The sequence below is a fragment of the Sminthopsis crassicaudata genome, chromosome 1, assembly GCF_048593235.1.
Source record: "Sminthopsis crassicaudata isolate SCR6 chromosome 1, ASM4859323v1, whole genome shotgun sequence".
Taxonomy (NCBI): domain Eukaryota; kingdom Metazoa; phylum Chordata; class Mammalia; order Dasyuromorphia; family Dasyuridae; genus Sminthopsis; species Sminthopsis crassicaudata.
Genome location: NC_133617.1, coordinates 5,544,417 through 5,555,923, shown reverse-complemented (window position 1 = coordinate 5,555,923; position 11,507 = coordinate 5,544,417). Strand labels below are relative to the sequence as shown.

Sequence of the window (11,507 nt, the reverse complement as noted above, 5' to 3'; positions counted from 1 at the left end):
AATTTATTTAAAATCAATTTCCCCCATGGAAGATCTATTAAGAGCAGTAATTTAGAGTTAAGAAGTACAAGAATTGCCATTGGTCACAGCTAGTCACAGATGCAAAAGGATATCTAATCACTAAGGCTTATTAACAGTCCTTATGATCAAAGGGAGAGACTCATTGAAAATGGTATCTACAAACTAGATCAGCTGTCCAAATATGATTTCTTTACCACACTACATTTGGCAATCCCAAAATTACACTAATCTTTCTTCTCCTTTAATAAAGTAGGAACATGGCAGTACAGAAACAAATGCAAATTCCACTTTCACATGAACAGAGTTTTTGTGTACGTTTCAGATTAAAAAAAAAAGTTAAAGTTCATTTCCCATTTGGAAGAAAAAGAAATAAGTTACCAACAGTTGAAATTGATAAAACTTTAATGTTGACTTCGTTATCAAAATGGGAAAAAAAAAAGTTTTAAACATACACCATACACTATCTGACCTAACACTGACTCTCTAAGAATCTTTTCAAGAGAATACAAAAACAAAAACTATAACTAACCCCGAGGATTTTTTCTGCTTTACAAAATCTCATTTGCAGGGAAACTAGATTCTTGACTTAGTTTTTAAAGCTAATTCAAAATCTTCCTTTGTAAGTGTCCAGGAATCTGGCGAATTTCTTCTTCTAAACCAACTTCCATCTATTTCCACATTCGTTACAGAAAACATATGTTGTCATAGGTTCATAAGGACTTAGGGTGTGAAACTGGTCTAGGTACCGTTCTTCTTGTTACATTTGCCACATCGAAATAGGTCCGTTTGGGTCCCACCCGTCCGGGCCATTTGATGTATTCTAATAGCTTCTTTGGTCAGGTTTCTGCGCATCTCTTTAAGTTCCTCACTAGCCTTTTTGTTAGTGATATATAAAAAGAAAGTGATATTCGCACACATGTATTGTACCTAGACTATATTAACACATGTAAAATGTATGGTATTGCTGTCGTCGGGGGGAGGGAATAGAGGGAGGGGGGGTAAATTGGAAAAATGAATACAAGGGATAATATTATAAAATATATATATATATAATAATAAAAAAAAAAAGAAATAACTACACCCAGAGAAGAAACACTGAGAAGTGAATGTAAATTGTTAGCACTACTGTCTATCTACCCAGGTTACTTATACCTTCGGAAGCTAATAATTAATATGCAACAAGAAAATGGTATTTACACACACATATATTGTATCTAGGTTATATTGTAACACATGTAAAATGTATGGGATTACCTGTCATTGGGGGGAGGGAGTAGAGGGAGGGAGGGGATAATTTGGAAAAATGAAAAAAAATTAATTAATTAATTAAATAAAATAAAATTCAAAAAAAAAAAAAAAAAAAAAAAAAAGTTCCTCACTAGCCATTTCCTCGGCAGTCATTCTAGCAAAGGAATCTGGAGGTATGTTCCCACACAGTACGTTTTTCCTTAAGTTTGGATTCTTTGCATCCTTGAGATTTGCTGTTGTCCTTCGTAGCCTGTTTTGATACTTCATGTCCCTGTTCCGTAACTCCTGATATACAGCTTCCTCAATCTGAGCGCCCAGTTCTTCTACATCGGCGCCAATAGCGAAGTAGTCACCTCCAGTTCTGAGGGCTGCAGCAAGCAACTCTGGGCACTTGATTGGAACCGAACCTGAAGTGCTTGGTGCCCGGGGGAAAGCTTTAATGAAGGAATCAGAAGCCTTTGTCTCTTCCTTTACTTTGCTCCTGCAGCTCCTTTCTCGTTTTGCCTCAGGCCTGCATTGGGAAGAGTGAGCAGGTCCCTTTTTTGGTTTCTTCAGTCTTGGAGGGCCCAGAGACCGACTTCTTCCAGCGTGTGAAGAGAGACTTGGCTAATGATGTGACTTCTTCATCTGTGCTCTGCTTGCGCACAGTATTTACCGATATTCCAATTTTTGTGGACCTCAATAATTCCAGAGTCATGGGAACGTCTTGAAGTTCCTTTAGTAAATCCAGTGCCCCGGCCGCGTTCTTGTTCTGCACCATCTTATCTATCTTCTTGGCTGTGGGAAGTATCTCCACCTCCATGGCTCGGGTGCTTTTCCAACCCCACTCTCGCCCACACCTCGAGGGGATGGGACACGGGACAAGCGGGAGCAAGAGGGTGATGTCAGAAGAGAAAGCGTGGGAGAGGTGCAGCAGTCCCAGAATGTCAAGAAGAGACACCCACGGAGAACCAAGGCCCAGGGCCCTCTCAGCCACAAATAAAGACGGGGCTTGGGGACTGCTCCTCTCAGGCACAGACAGCGGATGGAGCGGGCTGGACTTTGGAGAAGTATACTTGAAGGTATTGTCTTCTTGCTTCCCTTCCTGGAAAGGGACTGAGATTGCTGCCCCCAGCCTGCATGTCTTTCTCTAGAATCAACCATACTGGTGATGTCTTCTCTCTGGAAAGGCCCACTAGACTGTGAGGTAAAGGGTAGAGGGCATCAGGAGTTTCTCTCAATTTTGATAAACAATGGAAGGGTTTTGTGGGTATGATGGGATTTGATTGGGATCAGTTAAAGGGCAAAAGGAAAGTCAACATAGATGAATCCTGATTTGGAAGTAGCCCCAAAACATTTCTTTCATTTTGTTATTCTTTTGACTTTATGGGCTAACATGGTATCAAGAAAGGATAGTTGCTTGTGAACCTGTCAGTCATTTATGCATACCTTGCTAATCATGGAAAATAAATAAATCACAAGTCATCATTTGTTGGAATACACTGGAGTCACCTGACAGTGGCTGCTGGAATACATCTCTTGTGAGAGGATGATACAAGGAGACTGAGGCAGTTGTTCTGTGACCTCTCTGACTGAGAGGCCACTGCATTGTCTGACCTCTTAAATACTCTATTACAATTTAATCCATTCATCATACTGAGTATAAGCCTATCATATCACCAGGAAACCATTATATGTCATAAGATTAATTCAATCATACTGAACCAGAGAACTATTTATCACCATGCTAAACTAGATACCCATCTTCTTCTGCATGTTAACTCCTTTTGTAAGAATCTTTGTTTCAAGTACACTTCTCCAGAGTTCTGGTCCATTCCAATCATCTTGTGTCCTATATCCTTCCCAGCCACTTTTCCTGTGGCCTAGAGTAGGCTCCTGTTTTGGGAAACTAGACACACAGTCCTCCGCTTAAACAGAGACAGAAAGAGAGACAAAGAGAGCCACCAAGAGAGGCAGAGAGAGACCCTGAGAGGGAGGGAGGAAAGAAGAGAGGAAATCTGGGAACACTAAGCACCACCTTCTCAGCTGCCAGAGTTTGAGGCTTACTGATTGCCATTGTTTCATTTGCTCTTCAAAGCAAGCTTCTGAGGCAGGGGCTACTTTCCCGGCACTGGCCAGATGAGGAAAGTGAGGTGCACGGCAGTTAAGAGGTCAGTCAAGGCTGGGTCCTCCCTGAATGCATTGTCTTTTTTGCGAAGCTCTGAAATCTCCGTGGAGTTGGGGCCTGGCACGTGGGACAGGAGTTACTCAAAAATCCTACCTTCCCCCCCCCCTCAGGATAGTCTTCCCTTGGTTGCCAGTGCCACCTGCTGTCCCATTGTAGTATGTGGAAGTGACACAGATGGCAAAGCTCATCCCTAGCCAGAATGAAACCAAGAATACGCGAAAGAGAAACACGAACAAAGCCAGGAGAGTTTTTCCAAGGACATTTTATTGAAGTGTAGCACAATTTCTGCCAGCATTCCCCCACCCGTGCCCCCTCCCCTCCCCTCCCGGAGGCATCTCAGATAAACAATGGCTTTTTATGGCAAACAAAGCAAAGCCTGAAAGGGGAAGGGAAAAGTCCGAAAATGGGGCTCCGCTCTCAAGGCAACTCGCAAAAGCCCATCGCCAAGGCCTTTGCCCTTCTGCCAAGTCCCCGGGCAGGGCCGCCTTCCCTTCTGCCTTGTGCGGGCACGACGGTTTTCCTCAGCATCTTGCCCCCTGCCCTTGGAGGTCTGTCAGCCTCTAGAATCAGTGCGTTCATTGGCAGGCTGGGCAATGCCCCAGGCATCGGGAAGTGGAGCCGGGCCTTCCCCAGCTCCGGCCAAGGTCCGGATAGGAAGAGCAGCTGGGCCACAGCTCCGGCTCCTCCCGTACAGCCCCGAGGCAAGGCCTCCCGTGGCACCTCTGGCGCTCGGCTGCGAGCTCGGGACGTGGAAAGGCCGATTCCAAATCTTGCCATTGTGCTGGGACGAACCGCGGGGAGGAAGGAGGCGCAAGGACCCCTCCCTACGAAAGCCCTTCAGCGGCCCTGCTTTGTACTTGACCGGATCCTGCCGCGGCCTCCCCGTCTTCGAGTTCGGAGCCGGGGAAGAACGCTCGGGGATCTCGGCCTTCGGGTCTCCCTTCCCACTCCCGCTGCCCTCCCAGCTCCCTCGGCTCCGCACCTAGGTGGCCGCTGTGTCTCCGCATCCTGCGCCTCCTGTGAAGGCGGCAGCCACCAGGGGCATTCTCCGTTCTTGCCCTTGGCCTGGGAAAGAGAAAAAGGGGGGGTTAAGCAGGTGAGCAGATTTACAGGCTGGAAATCTCAAGAGGGGAACAAACCCCCGGGGCGACCATCGTCTTTTCAAAGCAAACGAAGGCCACGTCCCTGGGGATCCTGGGCAATGACTTCCCCAAAGTTGAAAAAGAGCCCACCCATTGAACCCTTCCCTCCCTCCCCGAAACTTCCCCAGCTTTGGAGGCCTCCTCCAGTTCTCTCGCTGCTCCCCCCCATACTCACCACCGCAGACAATGGAGACAGCCTCGCTATGATCACCGTAGCTGCGATTGGCCGGCCGGATGTCCACAAAATGGGGACCTCCCCTGGCCTACCGTGCTGGCCTACAAGACATAGCTCCTCCTGATTCTCCTTTACTTTTCTGAAGTTAATGAGAGGGGCAAGATGTGCTGATTGGAGTCCTACTCCCTCCTCTTGCATCTTGATTTCTTTTGATGGATATTTTCATTTGGAAATTGAAAGAGCCCTAGATACCATTAATTTATGGGCTAAGAACAAAACACAGAACCCTAAGAGATTTAGGAAGAAATTTTAAATTGTCCAAAAGAAGGAGAACTTAAATAGATGCTGTTCCCTTTGAAACCCCTGGAATTGTATGTAATAAGGATTTCTAATGCACGAGCAATGAAACCGTCATTCGATTGGTTGAAATAATGAGTTTTTAAATAATCCGCATAGACAAACAATATTTTTCGCATGGATTAATAAAAACATACTTCCCCCAAAACTGGAAATTACACTTGGGAATTCCAGTCAAATTTGGAGTCCTCACAGGTTTTCTAGGATTGTCAGGAGCTAAAATTTTAAACTATGCATTAAAATAACACGGTTCTTTATCAAGATAGGCTAGATTGGGGGGGGGGGGGATCGAATAATGATTTTTCCTTTGAATAAGTAATTCCTGATTTTACTCTGACAAGAAAGGTAGGAGGGAATGTGGGAGGAAATCTAGCAATAAAGAATAAAGGAAAGAAGGAAGTATTAATTAAGCAAAAATTAATAGTTACCAGTGCCTTCCATTGTGCTAAGCATTCAACGGTATTAACGTATTTGATGGAAAAACAAACAAACAAACAAAACCTTGGAGGTAGACTTCAAAACTATACCAGAGAAAGGCAGAAAACAGTCATGGGAATGTCCCAGGGTCACAGAACTGGCAAATGTCTCACACCCTTTCTTAATCTCAGTGAAGTAAGTGGCAGCAAACCTCCAGAGTGTAATGCTGACATATCTAAATTGGGTTAAATAAACCTTGTAAACTCTGTTTCAGGATAGTCTTTCCTTGACTCTTAGTCCTACTCTCATTCTCCATGGGAGAATGGTCAACTGGTCTCAACATGGGATCACAATTATGTAAGTAAAAGCCATATGCACAAATGAAGGAAATGTTAATATAGTATCAATAATTTGGAATTACTTCCAAATTAACATGGATTGACTCTGCCTATTTAGCATACTGTCAGAAATATATACAGAAAACGCTGAAGCAGTAACCTCAGAGAATAATATTTGAAAAAATAGATTTTATTGAAATGCTTTTTCGTAATTTTGCTCATATAATTCCTGACTCTCCTTTGGTAGATATATTCCCAAATATGGAATTTCTCTTTGTATCTCTTGCTGTTGGATTGTGTTGGTAATGTATAAAAATGCTGAGGATTTATGTGGATTCATTTTGTATCCTGCAACTTTGCTAAAACTCTGAATTATTTCTAATCCCTCTTTCTTCTTAAAGGCTTAAAGGAGTAGGCAATACTCCAGGGCTGGGCTCTCTTTCAAACTCTGCCTTCCTAACAATGAGTTTGAAAATTAAATGCCTCTGGAATCTTATAAAGAGGCATCTGCAAATGGCACACAGATAAGGGAGACAACCAAAAAGTGAATGAAGACAAAAGAGATGAAAAAAGTAGAAGGGAAATATAGATAACAAGTGAAGGGGCAGATAGGCAAGAAAGCAAGCAAACTGAAATGGAGACAGAAAAAAGCAAAACTAAATGGAGACAGAAAGGACTACACTTTCTTCTCAGCAGTTCATGGAACCTATACAAAAACTGACCATATATTAGGACATAAAAACCTCAAAATCAAAAGCAGTAAGGCAGAAATAGTAAATGCATCCTTTGGAGACCACGATGCAATCAAAATTACATTCAATAAAAAGCCAGAACAAAAAATAATGGGAAACGAAATTATCTCATACTAAAGAATGATTGGGTGAAACAGCAAATCATAGACATAATTAATAACTTCACCCAAGAAAATGACAATAATGAGACATCGTTCCAAAATGTATGGGGTACAGCCAAAGCAGTAATAAGGGGAAATTTTATATCTCTACAGGCCTACCTGCATCAAACAGAGAAAGAGAAGGTAAATGAATTGGACTTACAACTAGAAATGCTAGAAAAGGAACAAATTTAAAACCCCCAGACAAACACAAAACTTCAAATTCTAAAAATAAAAGGAGAGATTAATAAAATGGAAAGTTTAAAAAAACTATTGAATTAATTAATAAACCTGAGTTGGTTCTATGAGAAAACCAACAAAATAGACAAACCCTTAGGAAATCTGATGAAAAAAGGAAAGAGGAAATACAAATTGTTAGTCTTAAAAATGAAAAGGGAGAATTCGCCAATAATGAAGAGGAAATTATAACAATAATTAGGAGTTACTTTGCCCAATTTTCTGCCAATAAATTCGATAACTTAAATGAAATGGCAGAATACCTTCAAAAATACAACTTGCCCAGATTAACAGAGGAAGAAGTAAATAGTCATAATAGTCCCATTTCAGAAAAAGAAATAGAACAAGCTATTAACAGCTCTCAGAAAAAATCCCCAGGAACAGATGGATTTACATGTGAATTCCACCAAACATTTAAAGAACAATTAACTCCAACACTATATAAACTATTTGAAAAAATAGGGATTGAAGGAGTCCTGCCAAATTCCTTTTATGACACAGACATGGTACTGATCCCTAAACCAGGGAGGTTGAAAACAGAGAAAGAAAATTAGAGACCAATCTCCCTAATGAATATTGATGCTAAAATCTTAAATAAAATATTAGCCAAAAGACTACAGAAAATCCTCCCTAGGATAATACACGATGACCAAGTGGGACTTATACCAGGAATGCAGGGCTGGTTCAATATTAGGAAAAATATTAGCATAATTGACTATATCAATAATCAAATTAACAAAAAACATATGATCATCTCAATAGATGCAGAAAAAACATTTGATAAAATCCAACATCCATTCCTACTAAAAACACTTGAGAGTATAGGAATAAATGGACTGTTCCTCAAAATAATCAGGAGCATATATTTAAAAGCGGCAGTAAACAGCATAAGTAATGGTGATAAACTGGAACCTTTCCCAGTAAGATCAGGAGTGAAACAAGGTTGCCCACTATCACCATTGCTATTCAATATTGTATTAGAAACTCTAGCCTCGGCAATAAGAGTTGAGAAAGAGATTAAAGGAATTAGAGTAAGTAATGAAGAAAGCAAACTATCACTCTTTGCAAATGATATGATGGTATCCTTAGAGAACCCCAAAAATTTGGCTAAAAAGCTATTAGAAATAATTCATAACTTTAGCAAAGTGGCAGGATACAAAATAAATCCACAAAAATCTTCAGCATTTTTATGCATTACAAATGTATATATATATGTATATGTTTTATCCCCTAGAGACCTTGCTGTAGTTCTTCTCACAGCTACCATACCAAGAAGACATTTAAAGTCAGTAATTCTTAAAAAGGAAAATGCTAAAATTTCTGTTGCCTTGAAGATGCCTGGTTTGAAGAAGTTCTCACCTTTTCAGAATGGAGTAAAAAGAGGAGCTTAAAGGGGAAAGAAAGGAGGGGGAAAAAAAGACACAACACTGGGATGTGCCTTTTACTTTCAAGGGGATATCATTTTTATCATTGTGAATGACCTTCAGGTCGTGTGCCACTGAATCCTTGAACAAGAGAGACAGAGACACAGATGCAGAGAGATAGACAGAAAATGGCATCTTAGAGACAGAAAGAGAGATGAGAGGCATCTCCATTTCCCATATTAAGTAGTAAATATATGTGTGAACTAGAGAACAATCATTTTGTCCATTCCACTGAGTTAATACCTTGTTTCAAGTATACTTCTTCAGAGTTCTGGCCCCCGACAGTTAGGAAGTTTTTCCCTTCTCTTAGGCTAAAATCTTTTTTAGGATTTTTATTGTTTCTAATTCAGCCCCCTGAGATCAAACAGAATGATTCCAATCCATCCTCTTCTATTACCTGATAGCTTTCATATCTGTCCTGTTTATTTTCTTCTCCAGACTAAATATCTCTATCTCCTTCAACCTTCTTCTTTTATGGTCTCAGGACCTTTCATCATCCTGCTTGCCCTACTTTAGACATTGTTAAATTTTTTTAATCTTCTTCTTAGGAATTTTAACTGATTATTGTATAATTTTACTTTTAAAATTTTAAAAATTAAGAAATACTCCAGTATGTTTCAATGATTCATAGATTAATTTAGTCCATATACTTTAATTGCTTTATTTTAAAGAACAGGCAATCAAGGTTTAGAGAGAATAAATCATTTGCCCCAGATATATAGGTATCTCGTAAACCAAAGAGCAGTTGAAATAAAAAAAAATCTAAATGCATTGCTCTTGGCCACAAGATGCCATAATACCAAATTTGGACTTTTTCACATTCTACAAGTATCCTGGGAATAGTAGTGACCAGGATGAAAAGTGACAGTGATTATTGGAACTCACTACTCACCAAGGAGAACTGAGGAAGGAGAGCATCAAGACTCTTCAATGCCCAGGAAGAAAAGTTACAGAATAACTAAAGAAAATTTTTCAAATGGAAAAATTTACATATTTCTAGTAATTGGAAACACTGTTACACCTTTTGGGATATGGGTTCTCTAAATTTTACATTAGACTCTATTTATACAGATAAGAGTCTATGCCAAAGACATTTGAGGCAGTGATATATGTGCCAAATATTAATATTCTTTCACTTGAACAAAAACATTTTCCATAAAGTTAATTTCCCTGGCTATTTGATATCCATGATAATATGGAGACACGCTCATGGGGAATCATGAACAATAGAACTCTAAATTATATCTCTGTTATATCTCTCAAATGCTCTGGTTATACTTACAGACTTGGAATATTCCTTTCTCTCTTCTTTCAATTTTAGAATCACCTTCTACTCCTTTGAGATTCACAATAACCAAATAATTTTCTCAACCAAAATTAATTGTCCTTCTATACTACTCACCAAAGCATTAACCTTCCTCAATTAATTTCATTTTACCATCTTTTTCCTTTTCCCAATTATTATTCTAGTTCAAAAATACTCAGGTAAAGGTCGAGCAGATATTCCTAGCCCATTTCCCTGCAAAGATGAACTCCATAAATTTGATACATTGCACATATTTTCATGTATCTACATAGTATTGACTGGGTTTAATACATTACTTCTTTTTTTTTCTCTTTTTCCATTAAAATATCAGTGATTTTATGAAAAATGCTTAAGAAATATCAAAGGCGCTTAAGAATTTCTGAAAGAAATTCTAAAGATGCAAAAACTCGAAAAGATTTTTAAAATCTATGTTAAAGATAAAGATAGCAAGCTAAATGTATCTCACTTCTTTTAATCTGTCCTCAGAGGAAATGATATTCCATTTTCTAACACTGAATATAGTACTGATATATCCTCAACACCAGTTTCCTCATTGATAACATGAAGGTATTGGAATAAGATCAGCAGTGACCTTGCTTCCGTCAGGAGATCTATGATCAATAATCATTCACATCACCACACACAGAATTTTCCCTCATTTCTTCATGTTCTTCTGATAGGATCACACTCCCCACTCAGCAAGATACTTTGATTCTGGCATAAAATAAGGGGCAGCTTGGTGGCGCAATGGCATGAAATAAGTATGGCACAGTGGCACATTTCAGCCTAAGTTTGGAATACCTCTTCTTAAAATCCACGTGACTGATCTCAGCAATGTTTGGAAATTTGTGTCACCACATTGTTCACACTTCACACTATTCATGCACTAAAATCACAAGATGGTTAGATGAAAAATGGACTTTGATCTATTCACTGTTCTGTGACATGTGTGCATGTAGACACATAGATCTGGATCTACATCGAGATATACTTTGTTTGGGCCATTTCCCATATTTATAATGTTCTTCCCCATTGACCTTTGCCTCACAGAGACCTCGCATTCATTGAAGACTCTGTTCACATATCATTGTGAAGATGAAATATCTACCCACATATGTATATTTATTTTCTACTGAGCTTGTATATATTTATTCTGCATAAACACTTCCCAATTATCTGTTGTCTAACATGAGGGAATGGAAGCTCTTTGTTATCCGTCCCAAATTCTTTCAATTTTCAAATTCAAATCATTATCTCTTTGAATTCCTAGTAAGGAACTTAAAGTCTTGTCAATGTTTAAGATTGAGTGTGCATCGGACATGACCAGTGACCCTCTCATCCATACTGCAAATATGTATTCATCTTTTTTCCATCTACATAGAATAAAAATTTGCAATATTACTTTTACTGAGCTAAAGAGCTAATTATGCACTGCACAGGGCTTTTACCCAGGATTCTGAACCATGCACTGCCCAGGTCAAAGCTCTCTACTCTCTGGACTTTCTTCTATCCTGCTTAACTGTTTTAACTTCAGAGCCCTTAAGTCATAGCCTTCTATCCTTGATTTTTTCTTTGTGCCCTCTGGAAGTCCTATTCTGGCATTAACAGACTTTTATTAAGAGAGAGTGATGCCTTATCCTCCAAAGTCATCAGTTCTCCATTGTGTGTGGCATGAAGCTCATGGGCAGAATTCTCTGTTTGAGTTCAGCCCCTGTGATCACTGGGACTGTGAATCCCTGATGTTAGCAGGAATGGTGCATTCCCTAAATATTGGGGCTTTTCC

At 39.6% G+C, this 11,507-nt stretch overlaps 1 protein-coding gene across 1 annotated transcript; it reads right to left on the bottom strand.

Annotated features, from left to right (window-relative positions):
• Positions 1-759: 759 nt before the first annotated feature.
• Positions 760-2,029, bottom strand: LOC141551641 (transcription elongation factor A protein 1-like). Its single transcript, XM_074283508.1, has 3 exons — positions 1,785-2,029; positions 1,405-1,750; positions 760-894 (listed from the first exon to the last, which is right to left on the bottom strand). Exons 1-3 carry the CDS (start codon positions 2,027-2,029, stop codon positions 760-762), a joined length of 726 nt encoding a protein of 241 aa, XP_074139609.1.
• Positions 2,030-11,507: the final 9,478 nt, after the last annotated feature.